The 23,867-nt window shown below is 37.1% G+C and overlaps 1 protein-coding gene across 1 annotated transcript in view; it reads left to right on the top strand.

Annotated features, from left to right (window-relative positions):
* ABCA12 (ATP binding cassette subfamily A member 12) overlaps positions 1-20,450 on the top strand; it is a 175,683-nt gene extending 155,233 nt beyond the window's left edge. Inside the window, exons 42-53 of the mRNA XM_059703068.1 lie at positions 1,214-1,329; positions 2,338-2,497; positions 3,801-4,054; positions 6,115-6,319; positions 7,455-7,564; positions 7,871-8,012; positions 9,353-9,487; positions 12,197-12,300; positions 13,463-13,555; positions 14,703-14,808; positions 17,447-17,584; positions 19,096-20,450. Coding sequence (XP_059559051.1) covers positions 1,214-1,329; positions 2,338-2,497; positions 3,801-4,054; positions 6,115-6,319; positions 7,455-7,564; positions 7,871-8,012; positions 9,353-9,487; positions 12,197-12,300; positions 13,463-13,555; positions 14,703-14,808; positions 17,447-17,584; positions 19,096-19,197 — 1,665 coding nt within the window. The 3' untranslated portion in view covers positions 19,198-20,450. The remainder of the gene's footprint in view (positions 1-1,213; positions 1,330-2,337; positions 2,498-3,800; positions 4,055-6,114; positions 6,320-7,454; positions 7,565-7,870; positions 8,013-9,352; positions 9,488-12,196; positions 12,301-13,462; positions 13,556-14,702; positions 14,809-17,446; positions 17,585-19,095) is intronic.
* Positions 20,451-23,867: the final 3,417 nt, after the last annotated feature.

The following is a 23,867-nucleotide window of genomic DNA, read 5'->3' as shown; positions in this document are numbered from 1 at the left end:
AATGGAGCCTGGGAAATATCCACTGTTAACAAAATCCTTCAAGTTAATTTATGCACACTGAAGTTCGAGGGCCATGACTGCGAAGAAACAGAAGCTTCGCAGAACAACCTTGCCCAATGGTACCAAATAATCAAGCTTATACAATTTAATCAACAAATACTGGACATTTGAAAGTAGCAGCCCAGGCAGAATGACACATTGGAGAAGATTAGTAGGAACAATAAAGGATGCATTTTATTGCTAGCCTTCTCATTTGCATAAAGTGATCTCAAAGTTCGGATGGTTTTTCTTGACTCCAAATGTGCCTGGATTGGCCAAAAGCCCAGGATGGGCTTGCTTTGCCTGGTGATTATGGTGAAATTGTCTGGGTTGCTGTAGAGATCATTGGTTTAAAGGATTGGAGAGTAATTAACTGCATATCCATTTTGTGAATGTATTTAGTGAGGTCTGAAATGCTTTTGTTGTAGAAGTCAAATCTAAAAGAACAGTAATGACTCCTCTGGACTTAATAGGAGCTTTAATGTTAAGAAAGCTTAAAAGTATACACTTCTGTGAAGGGCTGCTAACTATTCAGATTCTGTTGTTCTAAATCTGGTGTTCACTTCAATTTAGGAGATTCTCACCTCCCCTCCCCACAAATTAAAATGCCATCTCTTTTATTGTGTGCATCTTGCTGTAAACTCTCAACATTTCATATTTGTACTTGTCAGTAAAACCTTGTGCTCTTTGTTCATATGCCTGTGATTCCAAGAATGTGTAGGCCCCGCTGCTCTGCTGTTTGGCACAGACTGGCTCACACTGATAACCGAGCCTTAGAAATCAACCATCTGAGAGAGTTCTAGTCTTCAAAATGAAATCAATACTTAGAGGACTGAATCTGATGCCAGGATCGGATGCCTGGCTGTCTTATCTTTCTCACTGAGCTTCTGGCACCGAATCATCCAGTCTCAAGGCCTGGAGGCAGAAACACTAGGGGCTCCATGTGTATTTATATAGATGGAAGGCTGGCTTGACCTCATGTTTCAGGAGACAATTTTTAGAGTGAAATCAATGTAAAATAAGCTGAATGTTACCAGCAGCAGGAACATCAATAAAAATTGGTTTCTTTAAACATTTCTAGGTCAACTTGTTATAGTTTTAAACTATATGGGCTATTAATTTTTCTTTAAAAACACTTGTCACATGTTAAACATTATTTTACCTACTCCCATAGGTCTTCTACTTGGTGCCCGTAGCATTTTCAATTGGTGTCATTGCAATTTTCAAGTTACCTGCTTTCTACAATGGGAACAACCTAGGTGCTGTATCTCTCCTACTCCTGCTATTTGGGTAAGCTGCAGTGAAAGAATCAACAGAATAAAAATCTCCTATGCACAAACAAAGCCTAAATCTCATTAGTTAATTTACAATTGCCTTGGGGTTTCATTAGCCATGAGTGATGACTAACAACACATTATGCTTGCAGTTGGTAAAGTACAATACATCTGAATGTGAATGTTGTTGTTATTAATAGAATTACCTGCCATTAATGAGCATTTACTAGGTACCAAGTGCCATGCTTAGCAATTTACATATGTAATTTAATTTACATAAAAGGGGAGGCTTTAGAATGACCAGAAAAATGTATATGCATGTATGGATTTATGTATTAACAAATGTTGAGCATATATAGCATTAAGGTATATTTATTTTATTTATATTTTTATGGATGTCTAAACCACACACATAATATTGTTTCTATATTAGGGTAATACAGATTGATACAATCAATGCTTAGAGTAGCAATTCTTTCTTCCCTGAATGCATGAGTACTATCCATTCAGTTAGCAATTGCAGCTGGTGAAGGATCTCTTTGTCTCTAGTTCTACTTCATTACCCCAAAGGTTGTTCAAGTATTTGCTCAAAATAAGACAGCCAGCTCTAAGCATACCCTGGTCTGATTAGCTTGCTTATAATGATACCATTATTCTTCCTCAACTTTAAATTGTAAGATTTATATTGATTAAATCCATATTTTCAAGAAGAAGAAAAAGATCTTGCTTAGGTAGTATAATACCATTTCTAGGAGGAATTAATTTAATATTGTAATGATGTAGGACTGCTCAAGATTCCTTAAAAAAGAGGATTCTTACTGTCATTTTAAAAACTTCCATTGGATTTCTGTTGTTGTTGCTAACGAGAAGAATTGTAAAAAGAAGAGATATAGCTATGTGGTTTGGAAATTCATTCCTAATGTTTATTTTCACATTGGAACTCCATCTATGTATGTATACATGTATGTGTTTAATAGGGAGACTAATGAAGGCATGATTTTAATTCTTAATTATTAACATATAGGTATGCCACATTTTCTTGGATGTATTTGCTGGCTGGGATCTTCCATGAAACAGGAATGGCTTTCATCACTTATGTCTGCATCAACCTTTTCTTTGGCATCAATTCCATTGTTTCCTTGTCGGTGGTATACTTTCTGTCCAAGGAAAAGCTTAACGATCCGGTAAGGTCTTTTAATAATCTGCTAAACTTCACTGGATACCTCATATACTTCAACAAGTCCAAGGTGGAAAAATTTTTTGTAATTTGCATTACCTGAGCAGAAAAGAGACATTTCATTAGATTCTATGACATTTAGTAGGGGAGAAACTACAGCCTTTAAAAATTCTTTTTAGGCCCATCTAGGTTAATAACTATAATTGCACTTACCCAGCAACAACACTATTGACGTATGATAGGGCTCGAGTTGGGTGATAGAGTGAAATCAGGTCTACGGTACGGCACTACAAGAATCATGCAACCAATTGGTTAGTTAAACTTTTCACTTATTAACAAATTTTTATGATATGGTAGTGACAAGGACAGTGGCTTAGTCACATGATTGTATGTTCAGATTCATTTCAACATTTATGGAAAAAAATACCAATTCATTCCCCTTTGATCATGGGTTGGCGCCTACTTCACTGTAAGCATCACTTTGCATTTAGAGCCGACAATTATGATTAGTTAGAAGGGAAGCACTAACAGTGCCAGGCAATTGAATGGGAAAGAATAGAGAGGAAATGAAGTGAACTGAGGAAAAAACAAGCACACTCCAGGAAGAAGAAGAAAATCCATGAGGAGCATGGCTGGCCTCAAGTGTGAATAATGCGAAAATGAGCCATTTGCTTCTCGTTAAGACAGGTCGTCTATCTTCTTCCATCTTATTTCACCATTTTAGTCCCTCTTCAAATAGAAATTACCTTAGGTGCCTGTACTTTCATTCAGGCACCTGCTGACCCCAACACTTTGGCTATTCCTACATTCCTAAAATCTAAGGCAGGTCCAGAAGTGATTCTGTCTCCAGGGTTTGGCCCAACATCTTAGATCATCTCAAGAAAAATATAATCTTTTCTGCCTGTATTTTAATATACATATATTTAAATATCTTTTTATTGATTTCAGAGAAGGGGAGAGAGATAGAAACATCAATGGTGAGAGAGAAGCATTGACGCCTCTTACATGCCCCATACTGGGGATTGAACCCACAACCTGGGCATGTGCCCCAACAGGAATTGAACTGTGACTTCCTGGTTCATTGGTCAGTGTTCAACCACTGAGCCACACTGGCTCTGCTTGAATTTTAGTATGAATCTCCACCATTTGGTTACAGTAAATACCTATAGGCAAATTCAGCATACATATGAAATAATTGCCAATCTAGATAAGCTTCTTGGGTTCCAATATTTGTCTACATCTCACTTTAAATTTTTGTCAATGTGTTGGAAGTTTAACACTAAGCTTCACTTTTATTTATCTTATTTCAGACTTTAGAACTTATTTCTGAAACCCTCAAGCGCATTTTCCTGATATTCCCACAATTCTGTTTTGGCTACGGATTGATTGAACTTTCTCAGCAACAGTCGGTCCTGGACTTCTTAAAAGCATACGGTGTGGAATACCCAAGTGAAACCTTTGAGATGGATAAACTAGGTGCAATGTTCGTGGCTTTGGTTGCTCAGGGCACCATGTTCTTTTTCTTGCGACTCTTAATCAATGAATGGCTAATAAAAAAATTCAGGTAAATACAATGAAAACATAGCGTGTGACCTCCAGGATGGGACTCAATTCAAAATATTCGGGGACGGGTCAATATGTCTAAGCTTTTCCATTAGTATGGAAATGTTTTGCTCAAAAAACCTTTTCAAAAATTGTAGCACAATTCACCATTCATTTCATTCAGTAAATAGTTATAGAATGTTACTATGCAATTATTGCTGTACACTAGAGAGTAACATTAAGTACAATTGTGAGCTATAAAGAAATTAAGATTGAGCAATGGAGAGAAAATATGTACATAAACAAAAGATGTAGTCTGTTTATGTTGTTTGAGTTAGGAAAAATAGAAGTGGGGAAAGAAGATTGATTATGTAGCATGTTAACAATGCATTTGGGGCAACTTTTTGAAAAATGGTGAATATGTGTCATATTAGCTAGAGATTTAGGAAAATAAAATTGAGGACAGATTCATAAATGCACCTACCATTAACCCAACAATTCCATTTCTAGGAATTTTTCTACAGATATGGTCACAAATATGTGGACTAATGTGTATATATAAAATTATTCATCATAGCAACCTATTTCTAATAGCAAAAGAATGAAATAACCTAACTTTATTTAGGGACTAGTTAAATAAATTATATACATGTACTCATAAATTAAATACCATGCAACCATTAGACAGAATGACACAGTTACCTGTGTAATATTTGGGGTTACTTCTAATATTTATTAAGTGAAAAATGCAGGGTTTAGAACACTAAGTAAAGTATATTACCATTTGGGTTAGACAGGAAATACGTTATTTATATAAACACATGCATAGACTACATAATTACATGTGCCTGTGCTGAAATGAACTATATATGGTTGAAGAACATTTACTTTTCACTATATATTCTCAGCACCATTTTAATACTTGATGTGCACATATCACCTATCAGAAAATAAAACTTAATAATAATGAAAGAAATGACAAGAGCAAAGATGGAGAAAAAAATCTTGGGACATATCTGAGAAATGAGTAACTATTTGCTTAAAACAGAATAAATGCAATGAAATAGTAAGAGTTAGAGTATGTGGTTGGAAGATTATGGAGTTTATTGAATGCTTGGTTAGAGATATGTGGTTTGGACTTTGTTCAACAAACCAATAGTAGTCCATTAAAGGCTTTTGAGCAGAGAGCAGCATGATCAAATAGTGTCTCAGGAGGTGTGATTTTGTTGAGATAGTGCTGATTGGAATGGACGAGTCAGAGACACTGGAGTAATTTGAGTTTCCTGGAAAAATCTAAGTGAGAAAGGGTGAAAGCCCATGATGGTAATAGAAATAGACAGAAAATGATCAATGACAATGACTGGATATTATAAGGCATTTCCAATGCTAGCAGACTGACTGCATGAGTGGATTTTGGAATGGAGAAGATTCAAAGAAAACAGTTGTGATCTCTGGGGATATCATTAAAAGACACAGAGACATCAGGAGGAAAACTAAACTGATTTGTTGGGTTTTTAACTTTGTTTTGTTTGATTTGTTTTGGTGTTTGTTAAGCAAGATACTGATGTGGATTTGGGATTTGAGACTTACTGAGCTTTCATGGTTGACCTTAACATACTGGATAGATCCTAAGTAAGACATTCACAGTAAAAAGTCTATAGAAATACCATTCATATTATTGATGATAAAAGAAGAAATAGAGAGGATTTTAAAAAGGTGATCACTGATTGTGCAATTGTAAGTGTTGATTCTCATTAATGATTCTGGTCTCTGTTAGGAAGTAACTTTCAAACCCAAACTGACCTCCTTATTACTAAAATTAGAAATTTGATTGTAACAGTGAATTTGTGGGCATTCAAGTCATGGAAAGCAAAACCTGTTTTCCAAATATCATAGCAAATATGGTGAAGAGCAGTCTTACTAATTTTTAAGTTATTTGAGTAGCAAATTGCATAACAAATTTGAAACAAACCTAGTATATGATAGCACACTTTTAGTGAAGCAAGAACCCATTAAAACATGTCAAAATTGAATGGTGCCATTTCAGAATCATTGATGCAAATTATTGGGTTCATTTTTTAGACTCTTCTTCAGAAAATTTAATTCTTCACCTGTAATTGAGACAATAGATGAAGATGAAGATGTGCGGACTGAGAGATTAAGAGTTGAGAATGGTGCAGGCGAATTTGACCTGGTCCAACTCCATCGTCTCACCAAGTCCTACCAACTTATCCACAAAAAGATTATAGCTGTAAACAACATCAGCATTGGGATACCTGCTGGGGAGGTAAGAAACAGTATTTTGTTTCTAACTCTCCTTAATGTTGGTATGATAAGTGACAAATTCAAATCTTTATCTTTCCTTAATTTTTTTTCTAAAAGTATGTAAGTCAACCTCTGAATCATTTGATGGATTCTATATATAAAATTTACTTATAGACGCATGTGTGACTTACCTATATGTCTTCCATCTTGATAGGGAGGATTCATCACATGCCAAGTCCTGAGCCCCTTCCCAAGCTACTCTCCTCCCTGGGGTGGGCTGTCAGTCAAGAAGCCTGTGTAGGGTGTTCTCCTCAATGTTTAGTTTCCAGGCCCCTTCAATAAAGAGCATAAAGAAATCAGTTGTCAGAAGTGAGGTCCTGGGACTGCATCCATATTTATTCTTGCTGTTTCACAGAGCAATATTAAGGCAGCTTTCAAAGGAGAAAGACAAGGTGGGCATATCCCTTAGTTTCTGGGCAGAGCTGCAAAGTAAATGTATCAAATATATTCGACAATGTAGAGAAATTTCTGCTTCAGCAGCTTATTAAGTAAAGTTTTGATTACAGTTTGTGTGAAAAATGTGAAATCTATAAATACAATCAGTTTGTCAGGTTAGCATATCTTACTCAGGTATTTTTTCATGTCACACAGAGGTGTGCTATGATATATATAGAACAAGTCATATATATTTACAAATGTTCAAATGTAGTTAAAGGGAAGAGAGGAAAAAGATACATAAGTACCCATTTGTTTTAGGAATTTTTATTTTTCAGTTATAGTGGACATACAATATTATATTAGTTTCAAGTGTATAACTCAGTGATTAGACATTTATATAACTAACTGAGCACCACGATAAATCTAGTCCCCATCTGGCACCATACATAGTTATTGCAATATCATTAACTGTACTCCCTATGCTGTACTTTACATCCAGTCACTATTATGTAACTGGCAATTTATTACCCAGTTGTTTTAAAATAGAAAGTTTTATCAAATGCCAATAAAGCACTACAATATGCATGAATAATTCCAGTGATTTATTTTTCTTGGTCATTTATTTTACCCAAGGAAAAGGAGGAAAGAGATACAATAGTAACATGTCTTTGGTTTTAATTAAGGTTTAAATATTTTCTTTTTTTTCTCCCGCTAACCAGTGCTTTGGCCTTCTTGGGGTGAATGGAGCAGGAAAGACCACTATCTTCAAAATGCTGACTGGAGACATAATTCCTTCAAGTGGACACATTCTGATTAGAAATAAGACTGGGTATGAAAAACAAGTGCTTTAATATACTAAGCACTATGTAATTGAATGAAAAAAGAATTAAAGCAGATCCTTTATGTTCTTTTATGGTTATGGTATTAAATCCTCAGGTGTGTGTGGGGGGGAATGGCTATTCAAGCAAGTGGAAAGTTTTAAACTTTAAGTTTAACTGACGGTGGGATTCTTTTTCCTCTTTTTATCAGAACCACTTATCACCATGTCTAAAAGAGAACTGCCTTCCCAACATTTGGGGATGGAGAGGGAACTAAGTTTTGAAACTGATCTGTGTCTTTGATTCTCCCAATTCAGATCTCTGGCTCATGTAGACTCTCACAGCTCACTAGTTGGCTACTGTCCTCAGGAAGATGCCTTAGATGACCTGGTAACAGTGGAAGAGCATTTGTATTTCTATGCCAGGATACATGGAATTCCAGAAAAGGATATTAAAGAAGTGAGTATAAGTGTGATAAACTAGATCACTTGAAAACCACATTGTTTCTGTTTTCCACCCTCCATCCCCTCAAGACCAAGTTGATATCTACAAAACTAAGACATTTCCTCGTGACAATGATAGTGGATACATATTAGCTTGATTGCATATATCATATACACCCCTGTGAACTCAGCTTTAGCAGCTCCTCGGTTAGTTTTTGTTCAGTTATTTTTTAAAATACATTTTTATTGATTTCAGAGAGGAAGGGAGAGGGAGAGAGAGATAGAAACATCAATGGTGAGAGCTCATCATTTATTGGCTGGTTCCTGCACGCCCCTTACTGGAGATCGGCCCTACCACCTGGGCATGTGCCCTGACCGGGAATGGAACTGTGACCTCCTGGATGCTCAACTACTGAGTCATGCTGGTCAGGCTTTCAGATACTTTTTAAGAGCTATCGAAAAAAGGAGACATATGCAATACCCTTTGTAATACTTTAAGCAATAAAAAACAAACAAACAAACAAACAAAAAGCAAACAAAAATAAAGAGCTACCAAAAAAAGGATCACACTGGTCTAGGCTGTGGGTGGAGCATTGATTGGTGATGCCTGAACATCCTTTAATGTCCAGATACAAAATGGAATTACCTGCAAAATGCCCAAGTAAAATAGAATAGTTTCCCATTTGAATTTTCAAATGTGGTTTTGTACTTCACCACAATTATTTGCCTTTGTAATGGAATGGTTAACCCTCAGGGCAGTTTCCTCTATTTTTGCAACCCCAGGGATCTGTTGAAATCCTCCTAGAAATCTACTGTTTGCCAGGGCTATTTAAGTACAAAAATAGCCACAAGCACTCATGATTCCTCAGTTAATGTGATAAAATTTTGATACCAGGTCAGTTTAAAAAGTCTTAAAGCCTTTCTGACAACTCACCTCTCAGTAAGAAGAAAGATAAAACCATGAAGACATCAATGAGAAACCTGCCTTGCAAAGGCTGAATTCTGTTTTAGCTCTTTTAAGCTTAACAAGGAAACCCTGCGATAATGTAGCAGAAAGAATAATCTGCAGTTGCAAATGCAAACACACACACATAGACGCCACACCTTTGGGTGGGGGGAAATCCCACTTGGAAATGAGCCTCCCCAGAATCACTTTTATCTTTTAAATAATTATTAATTTCAAGTGGACCTTTGAAAATAAAAATATAATCTATGTTCAGTTTAAATGTTTGAATTTTTCAGGTATATACTTCTTCACTATAAAATGCTCTTTTCACAAACAGCTTTTATGTTTCTTTGTTTAGTGCTTTAAGGGTTTTGGTAGAAGTTCAACCTAACTGTCTTTTCCACCCCTAGACTGTTCATAAACTCCTGCGCAGACTTCACCTGATGCCTTACAAGGACAGGGCTACGTCTCTATGCAGTTACGGCACAAAAAGAAAACTATCCACCGCACTGGCCTTGATCGGGAAGCCTTCCATCCTACTGCTGGTAAGAGAAGCCATGAAAAAGGCTATTGCAGCCTGGCTGGTGTGGCTCAGTGGTTGAGCTTCACCCATGAACCAGGAGGTCACGGTTCGATTCCCAGTTAGGGCACATGCCACATGACCGTGTTGTGGGCTGGAACCCCAGTGGGGGCATATGCAGGAGGCAGCCAGTTGATGATTCTCTCTCATCATTGATGTTTCTCTCTCTCTCTCTCTCTCTCTCTCTCTCTCTCTCTCTCTCTCTCTTTCTCTGTCTCTCTCCCCACTCTCTGAAATCAATAAAAACAAATATTTTTTAAAAGGCTACTGAACAATTAGAACCACATTTCCAATTGGGTGTCACATTTCATTCTCATTATTGAAATTAACATTTGTGAAGTGCACACTATGTGCTGGTTATTTTGCAAAGCACTTTACCTATACTATCTCATGAAAGGATAGTATAGGTCAGTGGTCGGCAAACTCATTAGTCAACAGAGCCAAATATCAACAGTACAACGATTGAAATTTCTTTTGAGAGCCAGATTTGTTAAACTTAAACTATATAGGTAGGTACATTGTTATTAACTTAATTAGGGTCCTCCTAAGGCTTAGGAAGAGCCACACTCAAGGGTCCAAAGAGCCGCATGTGGCTCGCGAGCCGCAGTTTGCCGACCACTGGGTAAAGTGCTTTGCAAAAGCACTTTATTGCTGATAGTATATCAGCAAATAATTTGTTGCCATGACAGTTGCCCTCAAATATGTTTTTGTCTGAAGTTGTTTCACAGTCAGTTTCAGAGGAAACACTTGGCATGGGAATGGGAATTAGCTAGAATAAATTCAGGGGATACAAGTGAGTCAGTAATGGAATATGATAGAATGTGATTCCCAGTTACTGGAGAAATCAGTTGTATTGGTAACAGATGAGGTGAACTAACATATTTGTAAACTTCTAGAAAGGAGGAAAGACACATTTTAAGACAATGTATTGTGCTAAAATGTTATTTCCTTGTTATTGAAAACCATGAGTTACCTAGCTTGGGATGTGATTGATAACCTGCTATTTTATTTTATCTGAATTTTTCAAAGGCAAGAAATATAAATATTTTCATTCAGAGCTAGAATATTAAACACCTGGGAATGTAAAATACACACAGGGGTAACATAGCATTCTGCTCCCCAGTATTTATTTCAGAGAAATAAGCTTGCCCTTATTTAGGAAAATCCCCTTCATTTAAGGACATCCATACTCCAAAAGAGCCTTAAGTATATGCAATAAAAATCCACTTATAAACCACCACATTATTCCAGGGATTAAGTCATGCAGAGGATCAGTTCATGTAAACTGCCCAGATGGAGTGATGCGCAGCCCAACTCTCTGTAATACCAGAGCTTACAATGTGTTATATCCCTGCCAATCGATGCTTATAATGGAATTTTATTGTGTAAGTGTCCCTTAAATTGGACAAAACAATCCTTAGGCATTCCTGTGAGATAATAGATGTAAAGTACTTCAAAAAGTTAAAAGTGCTGTGCAAATGTTAGGTATTAATGAGCTTCACTGAAATATTGGCTTTGAGAGAAAGATAGTATATTTTCTTTTATACACATTTACTATATGTGCCATCATCTTCAAAAATAGGAGCCGTGACAATATATCCTTTACTGTTTACCCAAATTATCACTCATTTATTTCTCTAAATTTAAATTTAAGCCCCTACTATAAAAACAGCCGCTGATGATCATATGTACATACTTTCCATTATATACATATATATAATATATATAAAATTTTTACCTAATCTTAACCTGTAATTTGTTTTTTTAATCATCTGTTTGTAACTTGTTTGTTTAATCATCTGTTTGCCCTACTATTGCTTGCTTAGGTTATCCATTGCTACATTTCTAATTTTATGTCTGGACAAGTTTTGAAACAACATTTACTTTTCAAATATAATTTATATCTTTCCACTTGGAAGTTTCTGAAAATCATATGCTTATTTCCCCAAAAAGTATAAAATTTCAATTAATGGCATAAAAGTAAAAATACATCTCAAGCCAGCTGGTGTGGCTCAGTGGTTGAGCATGGACCCATGAACCAGGAGGTCATGGTTTGATTCCTGGTCAGGACACATGTTCAAGTTGTGGGCTCCATCCCCAGTAGGGGGCGTGCAGGAGGCAGCCCATCAATGATTCTCTCTTATCCTTGATATTTCTATGTCTCTTTCCCTCTCCCTTCCTCTCTAAAATTAATAAAATATTTTTAAATAAATATATATACCTCAAATGTATTAACTGAAAACTCAAATTGTGTTCTTTCCACTTCACACGGCACATTATTACTCACAGCCATGCGTCTGCTATCAGGAGCAAGGCAGCAATCTCGTTGCTGTTGGCTTCAAATATATATGTGACAATGTACTATCAAATGTAAAAACTCTGCTTTGTCAGTAATTGAAGCAGAATGTTTTCCAAAGAAATATAAGAGCCAAGTGTAAAGTTACAGGATGTCAACTTCAATGAGACACTTTTTAAAACAGATTGTCAATTTTAAATGATTAAGCCTGAGCTTTTAGACAGCTGCAGAAAGAAGTCTATTAAGTATGAACAAGTTAGTCGCAGGACTTCGCAAAGTGATTTTTGTTCTAGGCAAGTGAGATGTAGTGATTCATGTGAGGAGCCTCATCAAAAATTAATTAATTTGATAAATTTTTTTCTTGTAACTTCCTTTAAGGATGAGCCAAGCTCTGGGATGGATCCTAAGTCAAAACGGCACCTCTGGAAGATCATTTCGGAGGAAGTACAGAATAAATGTTCAGTCATCCTCACATCTCACAGGTAAACTGAGTGCAGAAACTTTCAGGTCAATAGGTAGGCATGATTCTAGGATGATGGGTGGGAAAACGTAATCCCCATGTAATATATACTGATAATTAGTGTTTACAAGTAGATGAAAGTATTTTGTGTTTATAGTCTTAGGAACAAGTCAGGCAGGTTACATAGTGAGAATCCAGCTGGGATAGGACCTAAACAATCTTTTTAAAAACAAATTTCTTATGATTTATGACCCTCACAACTCAACTATGACTTCCTGTTGCTATTGCATAAAGTTCAGCAACTTTTGGCTTACTATGCAAGGCCTTTTATTATGTAAATTTCTAGCCCTTTTTTCCCTACAACACCCTCTCCTGTTAGTCTATCTGAGTGACTCATGACTCCACAGACACTCATTGACCTTTCTTCTCATCGGGCCCTGGAAATGGTCTTTTCAGAAAGTCTCTCCAAGATGTAACCTTACCGGTCCTTTGAGAAGCAGCTCCCAGGCCTCCTCCATAAAGTAGACCCTTCCAATCAGTTAAGTAAAGAGCACCTGGAGCACCTGTGTTTTTCTTGTGAGGTTGACCTTGCATGAGGTTCACCTTTTATTGCACTTATCATATAGTAGGAAAAGTATTCCATTTGTTTATAATAAAGAAACTTGTTTCTATCCTAGCCTTGCCCTAGCATACCATCTATCCTGGAGCCAATCATTTATTGTCATGAACTTTTACATAAAGCTATCATGGTCTATGAAATTAGAAATTATGTAATCACATGCAGGTTAACCAGTTATAAATACAAAACCATAAAAACCAACTAAGTATGCACTCTGAGGCATAATGAAAAGAGCTCAGTATTATTTGGGGAACATTTTTTAGGAAATGTAGGTCTCAAGTCAAAGCTTGAGGGAGTTTGAAAGAAGCAATGTGCTTGATAGGGTGAGAGAGTGAGAGAGTTGGCCTCGGGCTTAAGAAGGAGCAGTAATAAACCCTATGTGAAGACATTTAATTGATATTTAAAAAGTTTTGTTTTTTTTTAGTTCTTCAAGGGAAAAGCCATATTAAGGAACTAAAATCGTATTTCTAAAGTGCCATAATGAAATAGTTAATTTCTGTTCATGAATGGAAATCTAACTTTCTGTGCCCAGAATTCTGATATGGTTGTGCTGTCTGCCTTTCAGTATGGAAGAATGTGAAGCTCTCTGTACCAGGCTGGCCATCATGGTGAATGGGAGGTTCCAGTGCATTGGATCTTTGCAGCATATAAAGAGCAGGTGAAGAGCAAATGTGTGTTTAACATATAGAGTAGGGTAATCAATCTGATGGTACTATGCTCACCTCCAAGGACGATCTCAGCAGCCTACCCTGCAATGAGTAGTAGAATTGGAATGGATAAGTTAATCATTGCCTCATTTTAAAGTTAAATTATCTTAGTGAGGCTTGGATGTATTTTTAGTTAATAACCCCAAAACTTACAAGGCCTAAAAGCTTTAAAAAATTAATCCACAACCAATATAACCTCAAAAGGCAGTTTCAGGAGTTTACTAAATAACAAATTAGACTTTGACAGGTACAGGAAGGCAAAAACTTTTATTTAATATGTTCATTTGCACAAGCTTCCAGTGAGCTATTTAACAATTTAACATTTTTTATCTCATTCAAAACCTTTTAATCAATAATATATTGGAGTAATGTGCTTAAATATCATACTAACAAATTAAAATGAAATTAATATTTTATATTTGCCAGAGTGCATATGAATCTATATATGTGTGTGTGTGTGTGTGTGTGTGTATATATATATATATATATATATATATATATATATATATATATATATATACAAACTTCATGATGTTATAACTTTATCTGTATAACTGTCTTTCTTATATGATAGTATTAACCAAGATAAGTAAAAAGGATGGAAGAGACCTTATATGCTGTTCTCGACTTGTATATAAACTCTACTCTTGGTGCTAACAGTTAGCTAGTATATCTACTTTTATCTCTGTTTAAAACCCAATGACTTTAATATTTACCATTGACACCAAATTCCCAATGACTTACCTCTCAAGACCTTGTTTACTTTAAATTAGAAAGTATTTCACCCCAGAAATTAATGTCAACTGTCAATTCATGGGTATCCAAAAAAAGCCAAGATTTTATATATATTTTTTCTAATGCAGCTTTTGCCCAAAGAGTTTGACTTTGTATAACGGTAGAAATAAATTTTAAAAAACTGTGGCAGTTCACTATTTCCAGTTTGCAGCATGCCCTGAACATTTATGACAAAATGACAGTCTTTATATAAGAGAAGGGGCTCTAATGGTCAGGTTGGGTCCTGTTTCATTATCTAGAATTCCAGGGGAGCTATTACAGCAAAATGGAACTTATATTGTGTTTTGCACTTTCGCTTTCTAGGTTTGGACGAGGATTTACTGTCAAGGTTCACGTGAAGAATACCAAAGCTAGCATGGAGGCCCTCACAAGGTTCATGCAACTGCACTTTCCAAAAACATACTTAAAAGTAAGTAAGAGATTGTCCTGCCTTTTTATATTGACTGGTTATGATAGTCCAATATCATAGTGGACGTTTGCCCTTTTCAAGTTGACCACAGCTTTATTGGTTAATCTTAACATATTCATTAGTTAAATTTATATAAGATACTCTGAAGCCCACTAAGCATAAGTAAATAGGAACTTCAAATTATTCTATTCTTCAAATAGAATCTTCAAGAACCCATTTTTGTATAATTACAAAAATTATATTTTTGTAGCTATTAACAGTAATGTCATCTTTTCACACACCTTCATTTATTTCTTCCTCACAAAGGCTTTATGACCATACGTATTACTTTCCGAGTTGTATACATAACTAGTTTACCAGATATATACATTAGGGAACTGAGGGATGACAGATATTATTTCTGTTTAGAAAAGGAATTCCAGAATGGCACAGCCAGAAGCAATTAAAGGATAAGCCCACAAAGGTTTGAGCAGAACCACTTGCAATCAAGTTCTTAAACTCACATTATTCAATGAATTCCATCTTATTCCACATTATTCAATGAATCAAGTTCTTAAACCCACATTATTCAATGAATTCCATCTTACTAGTATATGTATCCACAGGAAGGACCCCTACAGATATACAACTATGCATCTCACTTAATTCAAACTTAAATGCACTTTATGAAAAAAGGTTATGATTATATAGCAGCTTTGATGTACAGGAACTTGAACAAAATGATTATAGCAAATACTTGTTGTAAAGGGAAATCATGTGTGGAGTGATGAAAAGAAATTGGAAGTCTTGGGCAGAAGTCAAGTTCTCCCTGTGTGATTTCTGGCAAGACAGTTAAAGTCTCTGAGCCCCATTTTTCTCATTTGTAAAATAGCAATAATGTCATCTCCGTCACAAGATTGGCATGAGAAATAAATGATAAAATATCTACAAAGACATTTCTGTAAGGCACCATATTAATGTGAAGTGATTGGAGAGAACAAAATAGAATATGTTTTTAAAAACAATTCTTTTATCTCTACAAAATACCTTTTCCTCAACCTCCCAAGCTTCAGCTCACTTCTCCAGGAAATAATAGCTTTTACAATTCTTATCAAAGCCCATTTTCTATCATCTAAATTAAAATAAAATTTAAAAAACTGAAGGACCCGTTCCTTGCACAAATCATGTTGGTCATAGTGCTTTTTCTTTCCGTGAATTTCTGGATCGAAGTCCGTGCTTATTCGCTGAGTGATGAGATTACATTCGCCCTGGTCTGTTCCTCATGGATCAGGGCTACACAAGACAAATGCAGTGATGATAAAAGTCTTATTTCTTTTTAAACAGACCATCCTTTACAAGCATCTGGTGGTTTCTAGATATCTAGAAGGGAAATAGCAGGAACAACAAATTGGAAGTAAAATGAAGTAAGATCCTGATTGCAGTGACAGGTGTGATGTGAAAATAAGTCAATGAGAGGGGCTGGGCAGTGAGCAAAGGGCTGAGAGGAGGGGTTTCCAGCCAGGGAAGTCTGGAAAGCCAGGCTGAAATGCACAGCCCTGATTTAACCCATATAGTTCCAGGGGTAGATTCTGGAGCAAGACAGCATCCTGATTAAGCTAGTGTTTAGAAAAGATTACCGTGCTGCTTTGGGCCAGTATGTGAGTGTAAATAGTTCTAGGCTTCTGAAGAGGTGGTCGCAGTAACTCAGACCTGGAGTGATCAACCTCAGGTTAATGATACTGATGGTGCAAATAGAGAGGAAAGTTGAAATTGGAAAGCTGTTTTAGATGAAAAGGAAATGGGATATGATAACTGATTAAATATGCAGAAAAGCCAGGTGTTAGAGATGCTCCAAGGAAATGAGAATAGATTACTAAGTAGATGCTAATCCAGCCGTGGGCAAACTATGGCCGGCGGACCAGATCCGGCCCGTTTGAAATGAATAAAACTAAAAAAAAAAAAAGACCGTACCCTTTTATGTAATGATGTTTACTTTGAATTTATATTAGTTCACACAAACACTCCATCTATGCTTTTGTTCCAGCCCTCTGGTCCAGTTTAAGAACCCATTGTGGCCCTCGAGTCAAAAAGTTTGCCCACCCCTGTGCTAATCCTATGTATTGACTAACATAAAGAAGTTGAAGAGAATTTTGGGGTCAGGTGTGAAAAAATACAGTGTTATTTGAAGGAGGCTTTCCTAGGAAATGCTGTTGCAATCTTGCCTCTTTAGCCAATATAAATTGAGCAACGAATCCTTGGCCCTTTAGGTGAATTTTAACATTTAAAAAATGAAATTTCTAAATGTTATCTCTGAAAAAGCTTATGTGAGCTGAGAGCATAATCTGACATCTGAACTACCACCCCATGATATTTTTTTGCAGGTAAAGACCATGATGACTTTATAAGTGCACACTAATGTAAAATGCTTTGGAATTTTCATTAGCTTTTTAATTTGTTTTCTCTTTGACATTCATAAAACTTTCTATCTCATCTTTGCAAGCTGTTAGTTTCAAAAACACACCCATTATTTACACTGTAGTGTCATTTCCAGTGGTATAAATTTCAGTATTTTTCTTGGCTCTTGCTCAAATATGACTGACTAGTCAAGTCAATATTACCTGACATTGCAAAATACATTTTTTTCCTTTGGTTCCCACAGGATCAGCACCTCAGTATGCTCGAGTATCATGTGCCAGTCACGGCAGGAGGAGTAGCAAACATTTTTGATCTGCTGGAAACCAACAAGACTGCTTTAAATATCACAAACTTCTTAGTGAGCCAGACTACTCTGGAGGAGGTAAGATGGAGGCCATGACCCCTGTGCACACTATCACATTAATTACTACACATTGTGTTCCTTTCCTTTCAGTGACATTCTATTTGCTTTAGTTAAAGCAACATTTAATCTCACACCTGAAAAATTTAATTAATTTCTAACCAGATTTTGGGATGTTAGGAAAAAAGGTTAAAAGCATTAACGATTGTTACTAGAGAAAAGAAGATTTTTTTTTTTAATCCTCACCCGAGGATATTTTTCCAGTGATTTTTAGAGAGAGGGAAAGACAGAGAGAAACACATTGATTGGTTGCCTCTTGCATGCCCCTGACCAGGTCCTGGGCAGGGAAGGAGCCTGTAAGCAAGGTATATGCCCTTGACCAGAATCGAACCTGAGACTCTTAGGTCTGCAGGCCAACACTCTACCCACTGAGCCAAACTGGCCAGGGTGATAAAAGGAGATTTTTTTCCTTTCTACAAGACATCTATATCCATCAAGTTATGTGCATATGTAAAGCAACAAAACAATAGTTTCACTGTAAAACAAACTGCTTTCCTTACTTTCTCCTTGTTAGGTTTCTTAAATACCATTTCCCTTGATTGGCTTCCTGAATTTGATACTATATGGGGTATCTGGAGAGAATCTGGTGCCAGATTTTTAGGTCTGCTAGATTCTGGGCAACCAAAGTGGCAGGCAGAACTCTTTCGTTTTACTCATATCATGTCTTAATTACATTTATATTCAATAACTCAAGGCTTCATGGTGCATCCTTCATCACCTTTGAATCATTTGGCTCAACCAACCTGATGTATAGAACATTTTATTTCATCTACCCCTGTAATGGGTCAGAATGTGAGGCTTGGGGGCCTCTGAGTTAATAAATGGTGCTGCACTTTATGGACAATTTTCTATGGGATTTTAGAAAAGAATGGCTTTTCTAACACAGAATATTTAGCCTTTGACTTGTAACCAATTACCAGCACCATATCTGGCATGAAATAGACTCCCATTTTTTCTGGAAGAATCGATGACTAATAGATTTAATAATTTTAAACAAAGTAATAAATGTCTGCCTATTAAATAATTGGCTTACTGAAAATAATGTTAATATGAGATTTCTATACAAACTTTATTTTTTAGTCCACTAACTCTTGAAATTAGTGCATTTCTCTCAACATCACCATACAAGCATTTGATAAGGGTTTGTTTTGGTCTCCTTGTTTATACTTGATAGAGATATTGATGTAGAGCATTCAGGTACAGATAAGTAGCTACATGTGTTAGATTTCTATTATGATTATAAACATAATTATAGTTGTAGATATAGGTATTATTTCCAAACCCTAATTAAATTTGAATAGCTAAAGGAAGGACTCCTAGTAAGAGTGTATATATATGTGTGGGCATGCCCCTATAAAATCTAATCTTTATTAATTGCTCTTCCAAGTGTGTATGTGTGTGTGAATAAACCATATTTCTTCCTTTGGTTTATCAAGCACTAATGGCTTTATTTCCCTTGGAAAAAAAATCAGGTTTTCATCAACTTTGCCAAAGACCAGAAATCCTATGGAAATGTTGATACCAGTATCCAAGGCTCCACCATAAGTGTTGACTCACAGGATGACCGGTTGTAGTCCTGAGACTTCCAGCAAACCCGATCTCAGCAAAGCCAATGGCTTCATTTTGAGGAAGAACTGCGGAAGGCACCACTCCCTTGAAGATGCCACTTCCTTAGGACATCTTCATTTGAAAGTGTTATACTGTATAGAAAGTTACAATTATGTAAGACTAGCAAGTAACTATACATGGAGAATTTTCTTCCTAAGGTTACTGAATGTTGTTGCTACTGAAATGAATTCCTATCTACTCAATGCTGTGAGCATGCTAACGTATATGCTGGTGGTTTTTATGCAAAGATCAACTACCTGAAGATGAATGTCTTAATTTATTACTTTCAATAAAAAGAAACCTTAAAAGGCATGGTTATTAGTTGAAAAGTAAGAGTGGAAAAGAAAAATAAGGTAGCCTGGGGTAGGTAGAATTGGGAGAACAAAAAAAAAAAAATTCCAACAAATAGCAGAATGAAAATCATCATGAATAAATGAATCTGCTGTGATGTGCTAAGGGCCAGATTAGCATTGGCAGTAAGCAGTGGGCACGATGTCATTTTCCATTCCTGCAAACACTTGGGGACAGACCGAACCCCACCCCCCACAATGGCTTTCTACAAGAATGTCATAGGAAGGCAGTTTGCCCTGGTGGTAAACAGAACTTAGATGTATTCCTGATGTGCCTTGACAATAGGCAGGCACAGGGCAGAGCAAGACGCTACTTTCTCTTCTGGGAAAAACAGGTGTGTCAGCTGGGCAGACACAAATCCTGAAAACTGCTAGAGAATCCATGTGCTGCTGGCAGGCCAGTGGGTTTGTTTTTTAAGCTCTTACAAAAAGCCTCGTATTCTGGGTCTCTCTGCAGGAACGATTCCTGTGGATAAAAAATGAACGTGAAGATAATTTTCAGCTAATTACCCGCCTGACCCAGAATCATCTCAATGGCTATAAGATTGATTGACTTCGTAATAATGCCAAATTATATGGCCCTCAGGGAAGGTGCTTTATGTAACATTTGTGTGTGTGTGTGTGTGTGTGTGTGTGTGTGTGTGTGTGTGTACAAGTTTGCCAGCGTTGGCACAACTATTTCTGTTTCAAAAATCAATAAACTCAAGGTTCAAAAAACAAATTAATCACGAAGTCATTTTATTTGTTAGGGGAGAGCCAGGGACCTAAAACCTAGAGCCACATGGCCTACAAGGTCTCATGTATGTGCTCCTACTTTCCACCCTCATCCTTTTCTCCATTCTCATCCCTTTCATCCTTCCCTTCCTCTTTAACATTTAGCCATTCTGGGCTTTTCAGTTTTTCTAGTGTACCAAGCCATGCTCCCTCCCATTTCCAGCTTTTGCCTATGTTGTTCCCCCTATTTGAAATGCTGTGCCCCAACTCTTGCTGCCTAGCTAACAGTCTTCAGAAATGTTATTCTCTCTTTTAGCAGCTTTCCTTCCTTGTTCTTAGTTTAAATTCAGTTCCCCCCCCCCATTCTACTACTGTACTTATTTTTTTTTTCAGAGAGGAAGGGAGAGGGAGAGAGATAGAAACATCAATGATGAGAGATAATTATTGATCAGCTGCCTCCTGCATGCCCCCGACAGGGGATTGAGGCATAACTTGGGCATATGCCCTTGACCGGAATCGAAGCAGGGACCCTTTAGTCCGCAGGCCGAAGCTCTATCCACCGAGCCAAACCGGCTAGAGCTACTACTGTACTTACTGACCCTCATACTTTTCTATCGGAACATGCAGCCTAATTTGTAATATATCCAGACTAACAATATGTATCTTAACAGATGGCAACAGAATTTCTCTTGGGATAGAAAATGACTTTGTAGAATATAAATAATATATAGATAAACCTTTGGAGTAGAAGGTGTGACTCTGAGAGGATATGTCTTCAGGAGCCCATACGACCAAAAAGAAAAGTCAAATTCTATAAAAGAATATAGAGACTTGGGATTTATTTATTGATCATTGTGTTTGTTATTGTGTTGGTTGGTTGCTTGCTTCTGAGCAATGGAAGGAAGAGAAGCAAAGGGAAAAGAGAGAAAGGAAGTGGAGGAAGGAGGAACCTGTGAGATGGTGGAAGGCTGAGGATTGGACAGAGATCAAAGTCTCGTGAGGAAGTGGAGAGGTTTAATGGACTTTTAAACGATGAATATCAAATGTGTGGTTGCCTTCATTTGCTGTGCAGCCATGCTGTGGACTTCCCTCATTACCTCTACATTTTCACTGAAGTCAGCCACATTTACAATGCGTTATGTGAATGAGCGAATGAGCGAGCGTCTAGTGGAAATTGAGGAAGGGATATGTTAATGTCTTCTTTGAAAGTAGTGCAATGACTGCTTTGCCACAGAGAAGGGGAAGCTTAGAGGCAAGGAGGCCATGAGACCGAGAGCCTCTGATATGTGCAGAATGGAGCTTCTGATCCCACAGAGCATGTGTGTGGAGGGTTCCAAGCCATCCTATCTACCTCTCAGCACTTCCTGTTCTCATGTTCTGGAGTGATCAATTCCCTTCCTTGAGTGGGGGGTGGGGGGCCCTGTGATTTCCATTGGTCAGAAGGGAATTACATTGCACAAGATTGTAACATGTCTTACTAAGAGCCTCTCTCCCTTGCTGGCTTTAATAGAGTAAGAGGCCATGTTGGGGAAACTCACTGGCAAGAAATTACAGGCAGCCTCTGGCCAACAACTACAAGGAGCAAAGGTGGACTCCAGCTGACAGCCAGCAAGAAACTGAGACCCTCAACTGGATGATGTGCAGGAAACTGAATGCTGAGTTTGGAAATAGATTCTTCTCAGTTGAGCACATGGATGACAAACCAGCCCTGGCCAACACCTGGGTTGCAGCCTTGTTTGAGAACATTTTTTCCCTTAAATAATTCTTTGCAAAATATGTACCTGTAGTCATTACTCACTGAAGTATGTAATTAACCCTATTCACCTGATTGTCAACTTGATTTTTCTTTGTCTACCTCTGATAAATATGTTAACCCTTTGGTTGCCTTTTGTTTACACCTATGCCATTGTTAAAAGTTATAGGTCATCCTCTGTATCTATCGCTATTTTATCAGCCACTGATGGACTAACCTCAATTTATTGATAGCCAACAATTATACTACAGAATTTATAATTGCATTTTTCACAAAGCAACTTTATATGTATAAAGTCATTTGAACCTCACAGCAGTCCGGAGAAGTGTTATTGTCCCTAGATGGAGAAATAGGATCAAGGGGATTAAATAACTCTCTTCAAAAAACACAATGTATTAAATTATAGTGGCTAGCTATCTTTTTGTTTGTCCCAGTCATGTTATGATTTCTGTGGTTTACTTTCTTCTGTTCAAGGTTGTCCCAATGAGGCTGTCCATGATGGTGGCCCCACTTCCTCCCAGGCACAGGACCTATGATTTGGTGCATGATTGACATGTGACTCCAGCAAAGTTGTTAAATATGTATTAATATTTAAATTTTGGGAGAGCTATTTCCTTTTCTTGGGATTGCTCTACTGAGTAGAGATGAGTCCAGGGCTCCCAGTTGCCATCATATCCATAATATTAGAAAGAGGTTGCACATTAGACAAAGTCAAACAGAGACAGGCAGAACTGACAAATGGAATAATAAACCAAACTTGATGACTTTTTTTTTAACCACAGAATCCAGCCACACCTGGAAGACTACTCTGGAAGCTGTGGAGGACACACTTTAATGAGGCAACGTGGAAGTCAGGGAAATCCTGGAAACCAGTGCAGCAGAATAAGGTGGGAGCAGAGCCGGTAAGAAAAAGTCTGATTCTACTTATACTCTATGGTGAAGGCAAAAATGACAGGACTCACTGCCAGGTTAGTGAGGAATATATATATATATATATATATATATATATATATATATATATATATAGGGAGTCAGGAATGAATTCAAGAGTTTTGATCTGAGCAGCTGAATAAACGGAATTGACATTATTGAAAAATGGTGAAAGTAGAGAGACAAAGGCAGGTTTAAGAGGGAAATTAAGAGCTTAGGGAGAAATTTATAGTACATTAAGTTTAAGATGCTTGTTAGACAATCTAGAGGAAATGTTGAGTGCCCTGATGGATCTATACATCTGGAGTCCAGGAAAAGGTCCATACTGGAGAAAAAACTGTGGTGGTCATTGGCATATACACTGAGTGGCCAGATTATTGTGACCACCTGATGTTTGTAGGCAAATTAGCTATAATTTCGCGTTGAAGTTACTAGAGGGCCAGACCATAATAAATAGGGAAGCAGGCTATTTACCATGACAGTAGAAGTGATTTTTTTCTGAAGATATGGGTAAACAATGTGATTTAACAGCCTTTAAATGGAAGTTCAAGCTACAAGTCTGGATGGGAATATTCAGGGAGATGGGTGCACCTAAAGCAGAGAAACAGTCTCCAGAGAGCATCCTGAGGCATTACACTATTTTTTCAAGTAAAGAAGGAACATTCGGAAAAGAATGTGTAACATGCAAGTTCTCCTCAGCCACCCCGCCCCCCCCCCCCCCCCACACACACACACAAATGTGTTTCTAAAAAGGAGGGAGTCACTGACATTATCTAGACAGCTGTTTGGGTAAATTAATATAAGAACTGAAAATTAGCCATTGGATTTGACATATTCATGAGTGACCTTAACAAGTAAAGTTTCTGTGGAATGACAGGAAAGAAAACCT

This window comes from Myotis daubentonii, chromosome 7 (genome assembly GCF_963259705.1).
Source record: "Myotis daubentonii chromosome 7, mMyoDau2.1, whole genome shotgun sequence".
Classification (NCBI taxonomy): domain Eukaryota; kingdom Metazoa; phylum Chordata; class Mammalia; order Chiroptera; family Vespertilionidae; genus Myotis; species Myotis daubentonii.
Note: the sequence above shows the minus strand (reverse complement) of the source record. Positions and strands in the feature narration are given on the sequence as shown.